Here is a 24,222-nt window from a genome sequence, read left to right on the forward strand (position 1 = left end):
CTATCACAGTTCTATACTGCGCTAGTTACTATGTATTTTCTTTCTATGAAGTATACAAGCTGAAACTGATTGAAGATTGTATTTTACTGTTTACAAATAAAACCTTTATATCATAACTTTTAAACTCTCGCATTGCATGTTTAATATATAATAGGATACGGGAATTAACACGAACACGCATTTTACCTTAAAATGCCTAACGTTTCCCGTATCCTATTATAATAATATATAAAAAGCTTTATATTATGGGTAAATAGAATCAATGATGGGGTAACGCTTAGCATTGTTGACCCCATTATACAATCATTGACCATTTGAATATTTTTGCTTCTTCTTCTTATCGTATGGTTAGTGGTCAACCTAGTGTCAAAGTTGTTCAAGCCGCCCGAAGGCTTTTGACATGGCTTAACGACTGTTATCTTAGTAGACAACAGCCGGGACCGACGTTTTACGTGCCCTCCGAAGCACGGAGACGCCCAGTTCAAATACCACTATGCGGTCACCCATCTATAGATTGACCGCGCCATCGGTTGCTTAACCCACAGATCGTTTACCGACCGGTGAGCGCAACTGGCTATGGGCGCCTCAATATTTTTGCTAAATATTTAGGGCTACAGTCACAAAAATCTAAAACTAAGGTATTAGAAATAGCTAGGTACTTATCAAAAATAAAAAAAATAGGCAGTTGCTGCCAAACTCTGTACTTATCTTACTTAGTGGACAAAGCACAGCCGAAACTACTGAGCGTAAAAAGTTGATATGAAGATTCCTTATGTAGTGTAGAGGATTTTTGAAAATCCCACTCCGAAGGGAGTGGAATTTTTCGGGAAAGTCATTCCACGTGGGCAAAGCTGCGTGCGGAAAGCTAGTGTATATGTAATACGATACATTTAATACTTAATTCTTCAACAAACTATGTATAACTACAGTGGAAAATACAGTTGGTAAATTCACATGTTTATCTCAGTAGGTATAAATCATGTAATGTCGTATGACTTTGAATAGTCCTCAAGACACGAAAAGACAACAACTTTCTGAGATCGTTAAAAATAATCTGACCGAAACCCAGACGGCCTAATTGGATGTTTTTCTAATGTGAGAGTAGAAAAGTTTTTTCTGCTAATAGGTCGCTACACAGTAATGTGACTAAGTATACAGATAAACAAGAATAATCTATGCCATCAAAAACATCCTGTAAAAAACCTCAAGTCTCGCAGCGTAAAAAGTGGTGAGATCTATGTAATACCAAGTCGATTAATCTGTTTAGTCTCTACTGAAAGGACCTTCTGTCTTAAGTTATTACATAAGTTATTATCATGCCAATATTAAAAATATTTCACGTTTAAAACAAATAAATCGACCTGGCCATCGCATAATTTGATTATTAGTATGTACCACACTGCACAGCACGACGGGCCAGCAACCGAAATCCTCACTAGGGTCCTTCCGAATATAATAATTGAGATGAGTATCTTAAAGAAATTAATGCTCCTGAAATTTTAATGGCGAATTTGTGTTTTCATGCGATGACCAAGTCGATTTATTTGTTTTAAACGTGAAATATTTTTAATATTGGCATGATAATAACTTATGTAATAACTTAAGACAGAAGGTCCTTTCAGTAGAGACTAAACAGATTAATCGACTTGGTATTACATAGATCTCACCACTTTTTACGCTGCGAGACTTGAGGTTTTTTACAGGATGTTTTTGATGGCATCTCACTTCTTTTTGTAGAGCGAACATAAGTCCAATTTGTATTGAAAGACGGTTATTTTTTTCATAATTCAACATATTTTCCTATTGAAATGTTGTTCAGTTTCATGGGCTAAACACCTTTAAGTTATGCCTCATACAGTAGGTACCTATGTACACCTATTATTTTCTATTATACTACAGTAATAATTAATTCATTAACTGCAAATGTAACCTTGTAATCCTATATAAATGTATAAGATTACAAAGTTATTCTTGCAGTTAATGTATTTAGAAAACTGGACTGAAATTAGAAAATATTGAAATTTTCCCATGATTAAGATACTAAATTCTATTTGTATTCTAAATTTGAAGCTTCTAAGTCTGCTAGAAATGCCTTAGACTTTTGATGATCGGTGAGTCAGTGAGTCAGTGAATCAGTGAGTGACAAAATTCAAAACTTTAACAAGTTGTCATTCTTAAAGTACTGGTTCAAATTGACTGAAATTTTCAATATACCGTGTTCATACAATGACTGATAAGTCGATAAAAATTCAGGCTTCTTGTTTTATCCACAACGAAATTATAGGGGGTCGAAAATGGCCTGAATTGCTTCGAGAAAAGATGGTACGGCCGTGCCGCTTTTTTTTGCTCGACTTGCGGGGGCACTGCCGTGCCCCCAGATCTGTTCTCTATTTCTTCAAACAAATCTTTGTAGGCAGAGAGACTCCAAAATACATACGTTTAGAGGTGTTTATCGTTTACAGAATATCGTGAAATACTATCTAATATAAAGAATTAATAAGAAAGAACCCTTTTTTATGCTCGACAAGAACGTCTCGAAATTCTTAGTTAAAATCACTTTGATATGTAACTAGTTTAATGTATAACTTAATAGACAATACAAAACACACCTACCTATAGTGTTCATATAATGTAGTCCAACATCTGAGAAGAGAGCCTTGTACGCAAAGCTCGCAGCTATCAGAGGAATACAAAAACCTTAATTTAGAGCATCAGTGACTTACAGACTTATGCGGCTGACGGTGGAAAGGTCTTCTTCATTTTGGAAATACACAGCAGTATAATTGTAATGTAGCCAAATCGTCCATGCCAAACCTCTCTACTAAGTTGCCGAACTATTGGAGAACGACAATACCTTCTACGAAGGACTGTTTACATTCCCATTTACAATGGTTATTCCGGTCACACCTCTTTGAAGTTAATCCGAGAGCTTAGGCTCACCAATGTCAACTTACGGATTGATTTACATTCAATCATGTTACTACAATTTGTACATGGATCTAGAATTAAACGGATTCGGGTTGACTCTTGAGCTACAACAGACGACAACGGTGCTATTAGCATTGAATGATTAAGTACCTAGACTGTACAAGGGACAGATGTTTATTTATCAAATATTAGTTTTCGCAAATACGTAATATTTCTACGTATGTCGTAACTCGATATTTGTTTTCCGTCTTAACATTTTTTTATTTATTCTTTACAGATACAGATGGAAGTTTCAAAAAACGCTTTTAGAAAACAAATAAAAATATCTGCAACTTTATTAAAATAATACTAACAATAGATTATGGTATTGATAGATTCTACAGAATCCAGACACGAACTACCAACAACTGACTTTAGAAATTATACAAGCTTTTGTTTTGAGTGAGAATCAAGCTGGCACCGTAGAGTCGTTTAACCTTATTTAATTTGAGTCTTTTTAAGAAGCACAGTAAGAACCCTGCCTTAACTGGCTAAACGCTGAATTAGCTTTCACGAGTTGGGATATAATTATGTCTCTACGTCGACGAATGAAAAAAATACGCTGTAATTTATAAAATTCAATTAAGGAAAATGGGTCGTTGGTTTTCATAGGTCATGGTGACCTTTTACCAAAGTACGTGAGTGAACGGATGACTTAGTCTCGTCTCTTATTTATAATGTAATGAGAAAAGCTAATATCTAACAGGCTGTTACCAATTACTGTTAGAATACATGGTACATAAATTATTTGGTAAGCGAATGAATCTGATTTCACAATAATTTTATAATAGTTTACGGATATTTAGCTCCGGTTTCGTCGGTTATGAATGAGTATAAGTTACCTTGTCAGATAATATTTTGGCAGTAGTTTTCTTACATTTACTGTCATTTTATCTATCGGATAGATTACTGGACAATTATCTTGCGTACGCTGAAGCAGCTGCTACTGACTTTCGTCATACCCAATCTTCGTGGCACTACAGATTTTCAAAGACGTTCTACAAAGGACCGTCTCATAATTAATTCCAGCATTCCCAAGTAAGAATACTGATGTAAAAACTATATTACAGTAAAAATGTAGTAACACACACGTTAAAAGTTCGTGACAAAACTTGATGAATTAATTTATCGTCGCAGGAGTTGCCGAGCTCCGTACGAAATCTATTCTACAAGTTGAAAGTGTTTACAGTGTGGAAGTTCGTAAGCACCTCACAGTTACCTAGTTATGGAAGTAAAAAGTTCCCACCTGTGCCATTAAACCACAAACAGATTATGGATTAACGAATTTACGATGAAGTTGCGAAAGGAAAATTAAAGATAATCTTTTGAGAGAATTTGTAGTAATTCGTCGTTGATCGTGATTATTACTCTATGCGCTAAGATCTTCGCGTATGAATTCAGCACTGGATTTAAATGACCTGATGCTCTGAGGTAAATATGCTTTTTAAAATGTTTTTAAAGTATAGGTAAAATATATCTATCAATCATACCGTGTTTGTTTGTCGAAGAAGGTGTCAAATCCTAATAAGACCATTTTTCACTTCCTTATCGCACACAAATTCACAGAAAAATACTTCACGGGATTTTATTTACTACATTGATTTATATTTTGGCTAGTATTCATTTACTAAACCAATGTGATACTATAAAAAATAAACTGCTTTTAACTTTTATTTATCACCATCATCTATCAATGCAAGAATGCTTTGTTAAGCATAAACTGAATATAAAAACATTTTTTGCAAAAACAATGAACATTCAAGATGCCTACTGATCCGACTCGATTTATGAATAGTTGAGTGCCTTCTCCTATCAAAACTGTGAAAGTGCTGACAAGTTACGATTGTTCAGTTTCTTTACCTCGGATCATGGATATCAAGATTGAGGTAGTAAAGCAGGCGGAGTCTCAAGTCAACCATGCAGTATTGTGTTGCGAATCATATTGAAAAACAAATCACACGTCCGCAATAAATAGTAAGGCCGCTACGAGTACTGATACACAAAATATCCCGCGTGTAAGCATCATACATTATTTATAGGGCACACGGGCTCCGCTCGCTGCCAATTCCGTAGTTCAGTAGCAAGGTTAGTAGGCCAGCTAATGTTTTTTACAATGCACAATTGCACATGAAGGAGTGTGAGATTATGTCCGAATGATGTGCGGGTGCAGGGGCTGGAGTAGCGCCAAATCTAGGCGCCCCAGGGAACAACGGGTTGCTGCCAAAACCTAACTGATCGATGGCCTTAGGAATTTGCAAGCGGATTTCCAGCTAAAGATAATGTTCCGCGGTTAATAATAGCGCCAAGAAAATTATGGGCCAGTGTACCTATTAGTAACGTTTCAAAGATAACTTACACCTTGTTACAGAATGAGTTAGCTTTAGGGCCTATTTCAGCGATTTTATATAGTGTTTAAATAGGTTCATCGTAAGGATAGATAACTTACTAAATTTGCTATCACAGTGTACGGTTAATTGGTATAGGTAGAGTGTTGCACAAAACTAACCTTTTTCCACGATACACGCGCATTTGCTGGTTCTACCGAGCAAAACGGGTCAAAGGTCCTCCTAGTTGCAATTCGAATAACCACGTTACCTCTGACATTCAACGACATGGAATGATAACTTTACATTCATGTGTGGGTTGGAATTGGTTACTATGGGATATGTGTGTATGATATTTTAACTCACAAAAAAATGGTTGACTATGTTCGCATAACGCTAAACAAATTGTTGAGTATTGATATATTAATTACAGCTTGATTGCAGTATCATTTACACGAGTTAACGGTCCGGTAATCAAGTTGTATGGTGATGATGAACCGTATATGTGATGTTGTGTTGTTTGAAAACGATTTCACCACAACTATCAAAAACAATATCAACATTCCAATTAAATATTTCGACCTCGTTAAAATTATCATAACTCAACAAAGGAGATCATCCACGCTCCATACATTTTTGGGCCTTTTTTCAAAGTGCCGGCCAACAAAAAAAAGTGGCATGTATCGATAGAGCTAGCCATTTGAAGCAATAGTTAGTATGGCACGAAACCGGTAGGATCGCTTTGAACCGAGTTATACAGGTTTGAAGATTCATAATATTCAAACATTAATTAATTTCTGAAAGTGCTGTGAAACATAAAATAATGATTGATTTTGCTAGAATTAACTATCTAAAGCAAACGACCACTCTGAAGTTGACTTAAGGTCGTAAGCACACGTATCAACTCGGAAACGGGTCGTCACCGTATCAACTCGAGCTCATCAGTATTATTTGTATGTAATTCCCTACTGTAACACACTTATCGGAATCGTTATGTGATCGCCCCGGCTCACGACCATAGGAGTGGTTCGTATGCGCATTATGCATACACCAGCACCCAGGGTGGAGTGCAGGACTATGTGCAAATTCCGATAGAAGGGCGGGCATACCTTCTAAACCGCAACATGTGTCCTCATAACAAGGGCCCTCATCACAAATGGTGCCCGAAGCACAAAATATTGTTCCACATGCCGATGAGTCGGACATAACAACCCAACGGCAACACTCTAGGTGACCTCTTACCTAGACGATGGTTTGATAGTTGCACACAATCGAGGGTGCGGCCCCTTGGGTTCGCTAAGGGAGGATGCGCTGACCTTGCGCTAGTTGCCAGTGACCAGTCCAGTTGCGACGCATTGAGGCGCCGGGGGAATCAAACTCGCACCTAAGAGGCCGCACCCTCGATTGTGTGCAACTATCAAACCATCGTCTAGGTAAGAGGTCACCTAGAGTGTTGCCGTTGGGTTGTTATGTCCGACTCATCGGCATGTGGAACAATATTTTGTGCTTCGGGCACCATTTGTGATGAGGGCCCTTGTTATGAGGACACATGTTGCGGTTTAGAAGGTATGCCCGCCCTTCTATCGGAATTTGCACATAGTCCTGCACTCCACCCTGGGTGCTGGTGTATGCATAATGCGCATACGAACCACTCCTATGGTCGTGAGCCGGGGCGATCACATAACGATTCCGATAAGTGTGTTACAGTAGGGAATTACATACAAATAATACTGATGAGCTCGAGTTGATACGGTGACGACCCGTTTCCGAGTTGATACGTGTGCTTACGACCTTAAATCAACTTGAGAGTGGTCGTTTGCTTTAGATAGTTAATTCTAGCAAAATCAATCATTATTTTATGTTTTACAGCACTTTCAGAAATGAATTAATGTTTGAATATTATGAATCTTCAAACCTGTATAACTCGGTTCAAAGCGATCCTACCGGTTTCGTGCCATACTAACTATTGCTTCAAATGGCTAGCTCTATCGATACATGCCACTTTTTTTTGTTGGCCGGCACTTTGAAAAAAGGCCCAAAATGGATGATCTCCTTAATGTAACGAATACATCATTAAAAAACAAATTACGGTAAAATATGTGTGCTTTTAATAAAATAAAACGTTTCCACAAGGACAGATACCTATCAAGAGAGTCTGGATAATTCAAAGAAATTAATACGCTCGCGAAGGTACCGTAAGTAAACGGAGGTAAGATAAGACAGTTAAAATATTCACGAGAGGCCCCGGAATCCAATATTCTCGTTATCTAGTTAGCAAGAGCAGTATCTTAGGAAACAGAACGTTAAGTGTATAGGAAAAGTAATAAACATTTATGATCTCTTATAATTGTGATACTCTGAAACTTTTGTAATGTGGATGTTGTTATTATTTTTTATTTGTTAGAATATTTTTTTGCAACTCCGTAATAGTATTGTGACATCTTAATGTATAAGATAAGTAACTATGAACGAGAGAACAAGGTAATTTTATGCCATCATAATATTATTTGTTGGTTATAAAATAATCCTCTTTTATATTTTATGAATAATTTAAATCCTTAGTCAGATAGTGTGTTGAATTTTTTTTTACGCTTAAGCTATTTGACCAATACCTTTCTGACTAGGGTCAAATGGACTTTTAATACGCTCGTCTTATAAAACAAAATATTGAAAAAAAAAGCACTGATTCGAAATCGCACAATGCATCGACATTTCAAATTGAAATGAACCTATTTAAAAAGTGCAATAAAGCAACGTTAATTCGTGTATTAACTGTATGTGTTCAGGAATAAATCATCGTGTAAGTATTGTAAGTGTCAACTAGGGGATTATTACTCGTGCAGTGGGGCAATGGAGCAGTGGACGCGCGCTGATGACAACGAACTGCCATGATCAATTCACCTGCCAACCAGGATTATCTTACCTCGACATGTTGATTTAGATAGTATCCAGTTACTGTAGTGTGCTATGTAATTTCGCGTCCATGTCATTTTATATTAGGTGTTGCATTACATAGTGATGAGGATGTATTATAGTGACGTTTTGTCGCGTAATGTATGCTCATCTACGCGAGCTAGCGAGTTAAATTCAATTCTTATCATTTATTTGCCGATAAATAATTCGATAGATAAACAGATCGATTAATTATAAACACTAACCAGCACATCGTTTTATGCGTTTGGAGGAAATATTTTGGCCCCTGGATGTGGCGTTGAATCGATTTCGTTTGATCGTAAATATTTCGGCAGCTCAAAAGCCTAAGTCCTTTTTATGCATAATCTTTTATTGTGACTGTCATCTAAACCGGTAGGGCGTCTTACTGCTCAAGTAGCTAACAGGCATAGGTTCCTTGAATTGTAATATAATATAATTATATATTTTTTTATTAAAATCATAATAGTACTTGCTTTAAATTCTTATTCAATTATCAATTCATAACGACAAATAAGGTCATTTTAATTTCCTTAACCAACATTTGCCGCAGCATTCCATTTATTTGTTTCAAACACATATAGAAAGTTTGCACTACTTCCGAAAGGTGAAGGGAGGAGTCGTAACGAAACCCTCACGTTGACGATAAAATTTAACGAGCGCGATGTTCTACAAGCCGACAGATATACGCACACATAAATTACCTGAGTCTCAGAACATTGTGTCATGCATTTATTGCTTCAACTTGAGACAGTATCGTTGTTATACAAACTTATTACAAACGAAAGTGATGTCGTTTACACATTAATCCTCTCTACAAGTGATTAAATTAATATTCGTTAATGACGTAGGTAGTGTATCCGAATGCCTCCCACTAGTTTGAATCCCAGAACGGAGTGATATTGAGTTTTTACTAGTTAGCTCACCTATTTTTATATGAGAGCTAACATAGTAATAGCAAAACGCTGATGTAGTTATTTCATAAACCCGTGCCTTCACCTTCGAGAATAACAGCTAACTGCAGAATAAGTTCAGTTGTATTATTACCTACATATACTATGTGTGTATTTAATGAATGCAAGATCTAAACTCCTCTCCTGTTATGGGAGATACTATTTACTAACAATGTGCTTCGTGATACTGTAGTGAAGTGTTGCATTACACAACGCTAATTCGTTTTACCGCTGATAATTTAATATACATAGCAATCCGTATCGTGTATTATAGGCGCTACTCGTTGACTCTTCGAGAAAAGTCAAGTAATCTTCGTCTAGTTTAATAAGAATTTTGCCTGATGCAACATTATAATATTGTACCTATATTAAAACACTAGCTGACCCGCGCAACTTCGCTTGCGTCACGTAAGAGAGAATGGGTCATAATTTTCCCCGTTTTAGTAACATTTTTCGTTACTACTCCGCCCCTAATAATCGTAGCGTGATGATATATAGCCTATAGCCTTTCTCGATAAATGGGCTATCTAACAGTGAAAGAATTTATCAAATCGGACCAGTAGTTCCTGAGATTAGATTTATAATATTATAGTATATAGTATAGATTGGGAAAAATCAAATTTATCTACTTACAATGATACATTTCCTAAGCACATTTATATTTAACCATACATTAAAGCTGCAAAATAGTACATAAGTAAATAGTTACACATTTATTCGGTGCTTTATTTTCTGTCCCAAGGCTAAAAGAGTTCTGTATAAAAATTGGGTCTAATAATAAAACAGATTAACTGGCTATCGAGACGGATTATTTTCACAGTGTTGGCCTAATGAGAAATTTTAATGGTTAGCAGCAAAAAGTTGATGAAAACTATTTTCGATTATTAAAACCGCCCAAGTAATTAATTTCAGATCAACCTTATTAAAGTATAAGTATTTATTTCAGTAACCGTTTATAATAAAAAGTAGAAAGATGACTAGTAACTCAAAAAGAATTATGTATAAACAGCTAGTGGCGACTCTCCAAATATTTTATAGAAGTGATTGTTTCTCTACCGGAATTTACTTGCTAAACTATCAGTAATAATAGTTTCTACGCTGAAAAATATTGAATTTAAAGTAAATGCTTTTTCTTTACGTTACTTGAAGCACGCCTACAAAGGTAAGAAAGGTACAATACAATAAATAGTCATTTAGTACAATTGTGACGGATGCGAAAAGCAATTTAGCGTCCATTTTCCTGACGCGAAATAAAAGTGCCTACTTTTGTTCCCCGACTTTTGGGAATTCATAATAAATATCAACATTGTACACAATAGCCATAAGAAATCGAGTGTTTTCGAGGAAAGTTTCACAGATTGATACAAAGAAATATTTGTTAACAGGCACAAAGCTTTGTTCGACCTGTTGATAGTAAGTTTCCCAACAATTACTGAGAAAAGTCTGAAGCCGCAAGTTTACAAATGTATATATTAATATTACTATCCATTATGTATTAGGTACGAGAACAAATAATTGAAAGGTTGCTACATAGTTACAGCTAATCCAAACCGTTTGTTGAATGCGGGCGAATGATGTGTGCCTCATAGATTATTCTGTTTTGTGTTAGGTTCGTTAATTACGCCTCAAATAAACAGAGCAATGAAGAGCTTTGAAAATGACGACGAAGCGTATGTTGTTTTATTCCACCATGATATGAATGTAGCACATAATCCGGTTCCCGGCACTCCGCTTAAGGATGACCTTGCAAATTGATGAGTGGGTACATAAACTCCGGCGATGATAAATGTATGGGATCGCCGCGACCACTGAAAGAGATCAGAGAACGGATCCGTCTGGGCCGTGAGTCCGCATTTGTATGCCTGAAGATTTACACAGCTTATCTCTAGTTCCCTTTGTGTCTTGTTTGGCTCTCTATGAAGCCGCTGGATATACAAGCCATTTGATCGGAAACAAACTGACGTACCGTATTGATATGAAAGATCGTTCTTTAGGATTACGTTGTTTGAGCCGTATTGTGAGCGCAGAGATACCGACTTCTAGTTTATTCTTCATATCAATGACGCGAAAGTAAATCACTATCTGATGTAGAGAACAAAGTAGATATGTCAGCGCAATGCATTGTTTCGTATTTAGAATACCGCTGGAATAAAAATGAGTTTTGTATTACGTTTCAGACTACGGATGAATCATAATATAAGTTTATGTAAATGTGGAATGTTTTTGGGGTCATATTTTACTATTGGAAATACAGGTGAGTATTTTGTGGCACGAATGGAATTATAGGTTTCTAAGCGCTATAATTTTTCTATACCTGGTTTTTGTAGAACCATCAGGTATACAAAGTTCCTAAAAATATACCTCGTGAGACGGTTCTCGTTACCAATATCTGTTTAAAGCAATGGAAGACATGGGCATTGGCAAAATTGGGATTTCACAAAAATGTGATAACGACGTACGAATAACCTCTTTTAACCTTTATGAGACGTTAGAGGCGAAATATCGATAGAAAATAATTACTGAGGCCCTATCGCCTATAACTGGGACATAGAAAAAAGGTACGAAAGGGTTCGAAGTATACGATATCTATTTAATTTGTAATTTGATCCTGCATTAGAAATAATATCGGAGTGAGCTAAATTCGTTGTGCCACTCTGAAAGCAGATATGATTTGACATGTATTGAAAGGTGAGCCGCTTTGGGTACGGGAAAACATCAAGAATGTAATAAGCTTACTCGAGGCTGATGTACAAAGCAATTGATCATGATGACGATTGACTTTTATTATATTTATGGACACACTTTGAGAGTTAAGCAGGAAAATGACCACTCGTTGGATTCGCTTTAGTCTTGTTCTTTTCAGTCGAGTCTCTAATGTTTAAAATTTCACCTATTAGGGGCGTATTAAAACTGGACAGAGCTTTATTATTATAATTTAAACAATGTAAATTAAACGAAAAGAAAACTAAATAGTTAGCTGGACTATCAAGTCAAAGCAACAAGTTATTATTTTAAGTTCTAAAAACATAATTGCATACATAATATTTTTGTTCATATTTCTTTATTAAAAGCAAACTGAAAAGAAAAAAAACAATATTTCCCTCGCTTGTTTTCGAAGGAACAACAAACGGAGACCGACTTTATACATGCCATTTAAAACACGAAAATGAAATAGAATTCCTCTCCAATAAAGTGCAACGTGACACCGAGGACCGGATCCTTTCAAATCATAATGTATCGGGAAAGTAGGGGAGGCAGGAAACACAGACCAAATAAACGTTTTGTTCTAAAACAAACATTTAATTCGAAATGTACTTTTTCAAATAAACATAAAAAGTTTGAGACGTTTCGCTTTGAGAATGGTTGATAATAAGAAGATGTTTTTAATTAAAGTTGATGTTGCGTGGAGTCAGGGTACTGAGAAAGTTGGACCGTCCACTGCATTCAGCGATGTCTTGTAACTTCCGAGCTTTATCCAGCCGGCTTTACAGCGAGCACGGGCTCTAATATAACTATAGCAGCCATTATTATAACACGTGTTGTACTATGTATTAACTAGTTTAGGTTAAGAAAATAAGATCTTCATTTTTTACAATCCTTTCTCGTTTATCGATAATTTTTTTTACTGCATGCAATCAAACCACGATTTTAATCGAAAATGTTATATAAATTATGTTGAGATACAAACATTAGAACACCCTCATCTATACTAATATTATAAAGCTGAAGAGTTTGTTTGTTTGTTTGTTTGTTTGTTTGAACGCGCTAATCTCAGGAATTACTGGTCCGATTTGAAAAATTCTTTCAGTGTTAGATAGCCCATTTATCGAGGAAGGTTATAGGCTATACAATCATCACGCTACGGTCATTAGGAGCGGAGTAGCAACGAAAAATGTTACAAAAACGGGGAAAATTTTGACTCATTCTCTTAGGTGACGCAAGCGAAGTTGCGCGGGTCAGCTAGTGAGTTATAAGAGAGAAATTTGCTTTGAGTATGATTTATCGTGAACTTATTCGCTTTAACATTTCAATCACACCTACTGCGTCTAGGGTATTATAATAGCAGTTAGTTCATTGTAGATTTTGGTCATATTAAGTCACATATTTTCTCCATGACGAAACCACTGTCCTACTTTCTTCCCTATAAATGTTGATAACAATGAGAATAAAAAATTGAAGGCCATTTTATGATACACTGACTACGCATTTACTTCAACATAATATAAAATATTGCCCGTTCTTGTTTAGTTTCCGTCATATATTTTATAGCGAAGTAAAAGACTCAATGCATAAACCCATACTTGTTTATAATATTATGTATAGACAAATATACCCCTAAACCAATGTTTATGAAATTTTAACCTAAACCTGCCTTATAAGGTAATCTTTCAAGCAACATATGATTACAAATTAATTAAAAAAATATATTTTGCTAATTTTGCTTTTCATATGTTTTTCCGGGATTAAAAATTTCCTACCCAAACTGAAGTGAACTGGACAACTCAGCAACATGATTTAAACATGGAGTACCTTTCTTCATAATGTTTTTTCCAAGAGGAATAAAAAACAGCTTGGAAGCAGTTACAAGTGGTACTGCGTCCGACACAGCGCGACGCTTCAGCACTAACAAATATCTGGAACTCAGTAAACCAGCAAGTACTGGAAGTTGCGGCGACGTGCTCTGAATGACCAAGTGACGACATCCACGCTGCCTCATCTCAAATCACTCCATTTTCATATTGAGTGATTTATTCATACGCCTTGCAGTACACTAAAAATGCCGCTAAGCATAAAAGCCTTTCATACTCAGATCTGGTATACAAAGTGCGTATATCCATTACGACTTCATAACTTTTCAAATAGTAAAAGTTGGACGTAAGACGTGATAATTTCGGAAAGAGGAAAACGTGACAAACTTTTAATTTACTTACATTAAAGTATGTAGGAGAACCGAGTACGAGTGATTTGCATTTTTAACTACGCGTCGCACTCTTAGAACTGTAAGTGCATGATACTTGATGCCACTTGGCATAAAGTTATGTAACAGAGACGGAAGAGTAATATTCATTTTCTTTGCCAAATATTCGTGAATAAATGAGATTAGTATCTCAATTTGTATACGGAATCCAATATAAGAAAACAACCCTTTTAAGGTAACGACGATAATGTGTCTATATTAGAATTCTTTGCCATCTCTGATACTGATATTGGCCAATTTCACACAAGTACCTTTACGTAATTTCCCTTGCGAATATGATCTCGCCAATATACGTATGTAAAACACACGCAATATAGGAAATGGTCGGATATATTGTGACACGCGGGGAAAATAGAATTCTTTCTGGTGCAGGCGGTGGACACTCGGACCAACTTCTACAGACGTCGGCCGAGTTCACGCAGAAACTTCAACACGTGCCCTGCATTCAAAGTAAGTATAGTCCGACCTCACCAAACGTACAAGCAGAGCACTGCCAGATTACTCAAGTCCTTTTGTGACTCGCACAATAGATATCTGCTTTACGATTATGCAAATGACGTCACACACCAATACACTTAGTACGTTGCGATAAAACGTCTCCCAACAAATGCTTACAAAGATCACAGAAATATTCGTATTTCAAGGGAACACGTTAAGTCGTATAATACCCTTGTTAACAAAAAATATGTCCCGCGGAAAGGGACCGTATTGTAGACATTTTCGTTTATAATGGCAGTATGCCTTTTACTAGAAACGGAAATCCACGAGCTATATAAATTAAAGAATTATTAGTATTCAAATCAAAGTTGTTATTGAGAGTTCGTATTGGAACCAGTGGAAAGTTAGTCTTCATTCCTTTTATTATCTCGAAGACGTTTAACTCGTTCGTCATTTGCATTTTTATTGTAAAATTTCTTTGTAATTATAAAGAATTGTTTTCAATTTGAAGTTCTCGAGAAAAATCTTTCGACAACTGTGTTATTCAGAAGATAGTTTATGTTTTCAATGAGTTTTGACAATTGTTATTTTACTCGCTAGACGAACAGACTGGCGATAGCGGTATCCCAAACCTTACAATCACCATTTTGATAAGGTAACATTGAACATGACATACATCATATAATCTAATATACTCATTTTAGTAATTACAATTAATTTATTAATAGAAGGGTTTCTTGTAAATGTTAGCAACTTGTACCGTTTAGAGGGACAGTGACTTGTGTTCTAATTACTAGACAACAAGTATGAAGTTGTCGTCACAATGTAGCACAGCTGTATATCCAAGAACTTAACTAATTACCGCAAACAGAAGGCCTTCTCTACTCGACTGTCCTTAAGTCGATGTTCTATTTAAGCTGAGTTCCGTTATTACTCACTCGATACTTAGCTATTGTTATGACGGGCTTGGTACAGTCGCGTACAAAGAAACATATCTTATATTTTTACACCCACTGCGTATTCCTTATTTTGTAACGCCAATGGATGTATAAGGATTCATCCTAATTAAACCATAGATCACAAGAAAAACAATTGGAGTTAAAAGACTAATTTTGTTATTAGACAGAAATTAAATCAGAAATGAAAAGAAATAATAATACCATAATCGTAGAGTTAAAGTATGAATGTGTTATGAACTTTTATTCTTGATACTTTCTAATTTAAAATTCATTTGAAAGTCAATATAAAAAAAATATAATTGAAAGCAAAATTCAGATTTTACTTACTAAAATAGACATATTAATACAAGAAATAAAGACTAAAAACATATAGGAAAGAGAAAATAATATGTCTGACTATATGTCCCAGAACAATTCAGTGTTGTTCTCCATATAAGCAGTGACCGTTGTTTTAAGCGGCAACTCCCTGTTGTATCATCAAAGATAAATAACATGTACCACTGAATATTATATTTTATTTCATACCATTTATCCGTGATTGTACTTTGGTTGACGACTGTACACAATTCCAAAAGAAATTTTCAGGTAGCGTGCAATGCGAACATTTATGAATGAAGTCGAATTTTTCATAACCCCGGCGAAAACAATACCTAGATGAAATGAAGCTCGCTGTATGATATTACACGTACTTTTGTTCGAACAACAATAGTTACTGCGAGCAGAAATTATTCACGAGTTTTATTAAAACGAAAACGTTTTTGTGCAAAGATTTGGTTCTACAATATTGGTGTATGTAGCTAAGGAAGTGATGCGTTTACTTTTGATCTAGTAAAGAGCAAATTTTGATAAAAAAAAATCTGTAGGGACTGTAGGGAGTATAGCATCTTAACGCCTTAGAATTACTAGGACAGATTGTAGTCATAAATGATTACTAATTTTTCAAAAATAATAATTAAAACTAAACATTAAATTAATACATTAAATAATAATTTTATATGTACAAACGAAAAATAATAATAAAGGAATTAAACATAAATAAAATTAAAATAAGGCATCATAAAATATCTCCGCATCGCCGTCCCCGGGTAACGTGCCCAGAAGGCTGGCAGCATTGCCACGTTGAATGGCAATGCTTAGTCTTTGCCCTAAGTAAAGGCCAACCCCCTGGTCAAGTGTCGTGCTGACTATTCGGCGGGAGATGTCAAAGAAATTTTTTTTTGCACTTGGTCCGCGCGACCCCACGGCCCATCATTTTAGTTTTAATCATTATTGTTAAAATAGATTATATAGTTACTAATTTTTCATAATAATTAGATCTAAGTTATACCTTAAAAACCTCTTACTGCCTGCGAACTTGTCGTGGTTTCCCAGTGTAAAAATATGATATCATTGTGTATATTCAAGATAGGTATCATCTGAATCAGTTCTTAATCTCTTTCTCTCTCTTTCATGTCTAATATCTGTTCGAAGTTTCAGAAACGAAACAGAAACTAAAATCATCTTATTTTCAGATTCTTTATTATATTATTTATGTTAATACTTTCTATTTTCTTCTATATCGAGTTAAATATTACGACAGTCAAAATTTTGATAGATATTCATTCAAAATCTTAGACTTAAATGTCATAACTCCTTATTGTTATTGCTTGTTCATACGACATTTTGACACGGATGAATCAGTTTTATAATGTTTTCCTTGATCTTGGTAAAGCGAGTACTACTACACGACCTGTCCGTGTCATACGTGTGTCCACACTTGCTGTCTTTAATAAATTAATTATTTCAATCATGGTCGTAAGTGCAGTAATAGTGGTTATTGTGTTCTTGTTTATCTTTTGGTTTTTCGATTCAAACTTTCCTTCCTTTATTAGGCGTAAGTTGGTATTTTATATTAAAGTTAAGATACACTAACATCATGTGTCTACGATGAGGAAGGTGTCAACATACTTTATTGTAACCATAATATTAACCCAAATTATCACTAAAGCGACTAGTTTCATTGAAACTAGAAAACTTTATGAGAGATTTATTCTTGCTATGTACGAGTATGTGCATAAAACACAGAGGTACATTCTCTTGCTGTTCATATGGTGAGACGGTATTCAGTCAAGACCAGTATAAGCCTAGGTGTAAGACCGAACCGTGAAAACCATGCTACAGGCAATGTAAAAATGTTTTCATCGAACAACACAGTAATAACTTCTAAGTGCGACGGCAGTCGAACCAGAGTCCCTTCGCAGGCCATCACATACATAATCCTTAATATAAATATTGCAGTTATATTGCAACAGCTTGTTTGTGCCTTACTGTATCTCTATAACGTAATTAATAAGTCACGTTTTGCGTTTTTACGTTTAAATATAGTACAATTATTTACGTTCTTCTAACTTTGTTTTCTCTACAGTTCGAACCTATGCAGCGTCAAGTGTTACGCTCACTTGTTTCTTGGGAGGTGTCATTATAGCTGCTCTTATAACGACCTGCATACTATTTTGGATCAAACGAAGAAGAGATGCTGCCATACGCATGGTATGTATCAATCATTGACATAATAATTATTTATCTGTCATTAAATGTTAATTCATGTGAACATGGATTACATGGATTACATTTAATGGAACATGCATTTAACTGGCATTGGTAGCAAGATATAAGGCTTCCACCACGTCTGTGCCGTATAATATTAGACAGTAAACATGCAATGCGAAAGTTTAAGTCACTTTTAAACTTATAGAGTATTTACTCCTATCCAATATTCGATTACGGCAGCCAGTCTTATTGAAACCAGCTCATGGTTGTACGGGTTGGTTGACGACCATAGTGAACTGCAAATTATATCAGTGACTGTTTTTTTTTTTAATTGATTTCTTATTTATTGGGCAAGGAACTGCTTGAAGAATTGATTGAATTTTTTTAATTAACCAAAAAACATAAGATTTTATAAACACGTGCAGTACGCGTTGTAATTTAAGTGAACAAGGACTTGTAAAGAAACCACGTAATAATAAAGTTATGCTTATTTCAGATGGGTTCAAAGATTGCGACAATAGACGTTGATAGAACAGTGGCGGCATATCATGTTAGCAACATCACTGTGAAAAGTGAGGAAAGGATGGCATCACCTGGCAGCTGTGCAAGTAATATTGAGCCACGGCCAGTGCAGCAGAAACTCAACACAAAACATTTTACTGAGATGGAAAAACAGCACTACAATAAGGTATAAAACCCCTTTCAACATTTTATTAATAACTAGCGCTTGTATAAGTTACATATCAATAAGATATTCGAAGAAACTATGATGATAAACGTTTTCCCTCGCAGGTGTCAACACAAAATATTGCCTTAATTATTAAAGACAATTCATGATTAAAGAAATGAAAGCAATGCTACATAAAACTAATTGTTTCTCTGTATTTTCAGGACCGATACAAAAATATAGCAATTGCGGGTCAGGGGACCCCGAGTCAATTGGAGAGTTATTGTTAAGATACACACTACTATATATAAAAATATCTGTAAACTAGCTGACCCATTCTCTCTCACATAAGAGAGAATGGGTCATGATTTTGCTCGTTTTTGTAACATTTTTTACTGGTACTCTGCTCCTATTGGTCGTAGCGTGATTATATAGCCTATAGCCTTCCTCGATAAATGGGATATCTAACACTGAAAGATTTTTTCAAATCGAACCAGTAGTTCCTGAGATTAGCGCGTTCAAACAAACAAACAAACTCTTCGGCTTTATAATATTAGTATAGTATACAAATATGTGGAGTGCCACAAGGAACTATGCTAGCTCCAACTATGTCCCTGACCACACCACTACACACAGAAAATAAAAGGCACACCTACAAAATGATTATATAAAATTCTAGTCTCAATAAAGGTTTTGAAATGTTATCTGGTTTTATTAATAGATTGCAGTTGAGGAAATGGACAAATTTAATTTAACAATTTTAACTGCATACTTGTATTTTTCCACCAACATTACAAATTACAAAATAAATCATATATGAGTCCGTTGTGTCGGCAGTAGTATGGAAAAAATCTAAATTAAAGTCTTGAGAATTTAAGGCAATTATAGACACATGGATGTAACTTAAAAGCTATTTCTATGTTCAGTAAAAACAGTTCACATACTATTTGGAATGTTTATAAATACAGATAAAAAACAATATACCATAATCATCGCTGAACCGATTTTGATTAAATTTGGTACACAGATATAGTAAAAAAAAAGATTTTTCACGTGGACCAAGTCGCGGGCAATTCTAGTGATATATAAAAACTAAACATCTTACAACAACTTTCCTTATTGAAATTGATACAAACAGACATAGTTAAGGAAAAGTATTGTTCTTCGTATAAGCTTTAGTCCTACTGTATAAGGAAATTCAATAAAATAATATCTAATGACAAACAACATAATAACAATTTACTAGTTTAACCTCAAGATTCTCACTGGCTGGTGGTTATAAATGATTTTACTTGTTTAATTAAACGTTAAATAAACACATTACCCTCTTTTGTGCCGCGCAGTCGGGTAAAATAAGTGTACCGTTTATAAAATGACTGTGAGTGTGGGAGTGTTCATCATTTTAACTCTCCTACTAATTTTTATCGCGTTTTTTAATTGGGGTATGTCAATATAATATATGTACATCTTTAATTAATATTGTCTTCGTTGCATTACGAACCGGCATAAAATTTATGAAATCATTATAGTATTATGAACTAGCTGACTTGTGCGGCTCAGCTCACATGAATGTCGTCTTGCATTCGTTGTAGCGCTCGCTAAGAGCTAGCCACTGTCAAAATAATATAACTGCACGTTTGGCGCAGTGGTTTAAGCGGTCACCTCGCCGCAACAACCGTAGCGCCGCGTGTGGTGGGTTCGAATCCCACCCGGGACAAATCTTTGTGTGATGAGCACGAGTATTTGTTCTGAGCCTGGATGTCAATTTATCTATATAAGTATGTATTTAGAAGTATATAAGTATGTTTATCAGTTATTTGGTTACCATAGTACAAGCTCTGCTTAGTTTGGAATCAAATGACCGTGTGTGAGTTGTCCAATGATATGATGATGAATATGCCTACAAATGCGAATGCGCTCACAACTTTTCGCTCGGACCCTTCATTCTGTCCGTGCAAGTGCCTTATATTCATTCTTCTTTCCTAAGTTATATTGTCTTCTGCTAACGTTTTTAATTTTAGGATCCAGAAATGGAGATATAAACGTAGGAGTACTTATAATAATTGGAACTCTGGGAGGTATCGTAGGAGTGGCTCTCACAGTAACTTGCATAGTACTCCTTTCAAGAAGACATGACAACATTGTATTGGTATGTTTCAACTTACGTCAATGTGCTTTATTACTTAGGTCTTACTACTACTACTACCCGTAGCGAGTAGAGGCGCCCGTAGCCAGTTGCACTCACCGGTCGGTAAACGATCTGTGGGTTAAGCAAACCTTGGCGCGGTCATTCCATCGATGGGTGACCGCATAGTGGTATTTGAACTTGGCGTCTCCGTGCTTTGGAGGGCACGCAAAAAGTCGATTTCGATTGTTGATAATAAGATGACAGTCGTTATGCCACGTCAGTTTCGGGCGGCTTGGACAACTTTAACACTAGGTTGACCACTAACCATACGATTAGTAGTAGTACTTAGGTCTTACGAGTCAATATAGCTTGATAATTCTGTTTATTTCAGGCTGGTTTTGACAACCCGGCATTTGACAACAAACCAACGCAAGAGTTTCAAGGACAAAGTGCTAACATCTACGTTAAAAACGAGGATAAGGTAGTGCTGTCACCCAGCGCCACTTCTCCGCACCCTAGCGATAGACAGATGACGTTACAAAGAAAAGTGAGCTTAAACAGTGACTACACAGAGTCTCACTACTACACAGAAATAGACGAATATTTTATTAACAAAAGGAATGCACACCAGCAGCAGAAGGTACAGTAAACTAAGGTACCTGAGTCAGCGGAAAAATATGGCCACATACCATTATTCCCAACACGAAATATTGTAACACGATCATAAATCCGAATGTATCCGGACGGCGTACCTGTCAACCCTTCCAGAACCTACTAGTCGCCTAGTGACGGTTAAAGTGAAACATGCATGAGATTTGGAGTATTGGTATGTGTCCATATTTGGGACCTTATTGGTTATTACTGAAATACTACTACATGCTAGTAAAATTAGGCGAAACCTTTCAAACTTGCTAAATATATATTAGTGGAGTTTTCTCCGTTTCAAGTTTGGTCTAAAGTACAGGACTGCAATGTTATTCATCAGGTTCCAAACCAAACTATCTACGAGCATAAATATGTAGTTATAGCACTACTTAAACTAGTTGCTACATAAAAATAAATTTCAAATAAGTCTTAGTACAAAAAAAGTTCTTTCTGGATCTGATAAATTTCTATCTGGCTACTATGACTACAAATTAAATCTAATCAACCATATTTTACAGTTACAGAATAGATGTGATAATGCAAGGCCTCACAATAAAACCGGGGACGCTGCGAGACCTAGCCCACAAGTGGAGAACCAAAATGTACCAGACAGCTCCTATGTTTATGACTACGCGTATGGTCTGGCTCGAAAGTGAACAGTGGACGATCATGTACACACTATCAAATATAGAACCTAGTTTAACGCGGTCTTTCTATCAACTAAGACTGTCCCGTGCAATATGACTGATACGGCAGAAAAACCAGAAAAAAATATATAACATATTAACAACAGTATAATTCAAGGGTTAATTTTTAAAGCCAGCTTTGAAATGTATATTTATCAAGGAAAGTACTCATCTCGTTTCGAGATCCGATTATAATTGTCTGACCCCCAGTTTCTGAGGCACATTTAGCGGTAGTTTATCTATTCAAGGGCGTTAAAACTCATATAAAAACGCTATGGATAGATAAACTACCGCTAAATGTGCCTCAGAAGCCGGGGGTCAGTAAATTAATAAATGTTATACTAACATTATGTTAGTATAACATTACATTTCTGTATGACGTAGTAAAATTCATCAAAATAGCAGCAATAACCACACACAGTGACGAATAAATATTTTAACTTAATATTTTTTTTGTTTATTACATTATTTTTCCTTAGAAGTGACTTTAATTTACATTATGATTTTATAGTTAACATTATTATTAATTAGCATTCTGTATTTAGTGCGTAATAAGGATAATTTAATTCAACGACCAAAAGTTGTCTCATTTCAAATGAATTAAATTTACAAAAAGAAATCTTTTGTAATTAAATATTGAGCGATGCTGACAAGGGCTACTATGATTTTTGTTGGGACACTCAGTCAGTCAAATTTCTTTTTTTTCTTTTTTAAATAAGGCAACCCGCACAAAGATTGGCTCTTGTGTCACGGGGACTTTTACAAACATACAAACAACGTACACAAAGCACAATCTGACCCGAAACAATTATTTGTGGATCGCACAAGTAATTGTTCCGTGTGAGATTCGAACCCACAATCTCCCGACGCAATGGTACGGCGACGGAATGGTAGCGGCGTGGTGACCTTAACCACTGCGCCACGGACAGACATTTTCAACGATTATTCGTTACCAGACAGTACTGGTATACGATTCTACTATAAACTGCAAAAGTTTGTAAACAAGTATGAATGGACGGATGTATGTGTCTATGATGTAAACCTTTTGACTTCTTGATACATTGACAGCTTAGAACCTGGATACTTTTATATTGGGAAATCTTTTCATGCGGACGCAGTCGCGTGCAGAAGTAAGTAAGTAGTATATGAACAAAATTTCTTGATCAAACCGTAATAATATGTTGAGTCATTGATTGCGTTGGTGGCCTATAATATTTTCCTGTTGCAGGGACATTCCAAACATAATAAAATAAAACTTGTATCGTTTAACGATTTTAAACTCTCGCGACTATTACACATAATATTTTAATGCAACGGGTCTTAAACGCGATTGATAATTTTAGGGTCGTTTAACCAAGACTAATTCTTGTTCGGTGTGCCAAATAAGAAATATCAGAAAATAGTCGAGATAAGCCAATGAGAACACTAATAACAAAAAAATCCGATTACCACAAGGAAATAATTATAATAAACGTATCTATAGTTTCGACACGGACTCTTAAATGTATTGATAGTTTTTAATAGCAATATAATAATGCTGCATCTGAACTTAGCTCCAACCGTTGGTTCTAAAACTAAAATTTTGACATTTCTGCCTAACAACAATAAGCTGTTAAGTTTGGCAAATAATATTAATTACAGCATCGTATTTAATATTAGGTTTTATTTTATTATTGCGTTTTTATTTACCTTATGCCTATAACACACATCATAATAATATAACATCAACATTTCTAAGAGTCTTCAGCTTCAGTCTTTAGCGTGTCCTTTATTTATTTTTCACTATAAAGGAGCATAAGTACTATAAAAAAAATATGATTCAGTTAATTTACTTCCACGCGATAAATAAGCTCAAATCTTTATCTTTTACAAAGTGTGTTGACACACTTTTGAAAGTGGGTCTGGTTGTACCTACTTTGTGTCCGTTGATTGTATGTTTGTAAAAGTCCCCGCGACACAAAAGCAAGTTATTGTGCGGGGGTTGTCCGTAAAAAAAAACGATATTTTAATTTGTATT

The 24,222-nt window shown here is 35.5% G+C and overlaps 2 protein-coding genes across 2 annotated transcripts; both read left to right on the forward strand.

Annotated features, from left to right (window-relative positions):
* Positions 1-17,281: 17,281 nt before the first annotated feature.
* Positions 17,282-19,433, forward strand: LOC142973383 (uncharacterized). Its single transcript, XM_076115050.1, has 4 exons — positions 17,282-17,423; positions 17,955-18,079; positions 18,576-18,767; positions 18,971-19,433. The coding sequence occupies exons 1-4, from the start codon at positions 17,339-17,341 to the stop codon at positions 19,034-19,036; spliced, it is 468 nt and encodes a 155-aa protein (XP_075971165.1). The 5' UTR covers positions 17,282-17,338; the 3' UTR covers positions 19,037-19,433.
* Positions 19,434-20,007: 574 nt separating this feature from the next.
* On the forward strand, positions 20,008-22,625 carry LOC142973384 (uncharacterized). Its single transcript, XM_076115051.1, has 4 exons — positions 20,008-20,188; positions 20,768-20,895; positions 21,266-21,514; positions 22,038-22,625. The coding sequence occupies exons 1-4, from the start codon at positions 20,119-20,121 to the stop codon at positions 22,173-22,175; spliced, it is 585 nt and encodes a 194-aa protein (XP_075971166.1). The 5' UTR covers positions 20,008-20,118; the 3' UTR covers positions 22,176-22,625.
* The last annotated feature ends 1,597 nt before the right edge of the window (positions 22,626-24,222 follow it).

The sequence above is a fragment of the Anticarsia gemmatalis genome, chromosome 5 (genome assembly GCF_050436995.1).
Source record: "Anticarsia gemmatalis isolate Benzon Research Colony breed Stoneville strain chromosome 5, ilAntGemm2 primary, whole genome shotgun sequence".
Lineage (NCBI taxonomy): Eukaryota > Metazoa > Arthropoda > Insecta > Lepidoptera > Erebidae > Anticarsia > Anticarsia gemmatalis.

Bases quoted from the DNA above. Each gene is read 5' to 3' on its own strand.
- LOC142973383 (XM_076115050.1), top strand. From the start codon at position 17,339: ATGGTCGTAAGTGCAGTAATAGTGGTTATTGTGTTCTTGTTTATCTTT. The intron at 17,424-17,954 runs GTAAGTTGGTAT...TTTTCTCTACAG, and splicing joins CTTTCCTTCCTTTATTAGGC to TTCGAACCTATGCAGCGTCA. The intron at 18,080-18,575 runs GTATGTATCAAT...TGCTTATTTCAG, and splicing joins GAGATGCTGCCATACGCATG to ATGGGTTCAAAGATTGCGAC.
- LOC142973384 (XM_076115051.1), top strand. From the start codon at position 20,119: ATGACTGTGAGTGTGGGAGTGTTCATCATTTTAACTCTCCTACTAATT. The intron at 20,189-20,767 runs GTATGTCAATAT...TTTTAATTTTAG, and splicing joins TATCGCGTTTTTTAATTGGG to GATCCAGAAATGGAGATATA. The intron at 21,515-22,037 runs GTACAGTAAACT...CATATTTTACAG, and splicing joins ATGCACACCAGCAGCAGAAG to TTACAGAATAGATGTGATAA.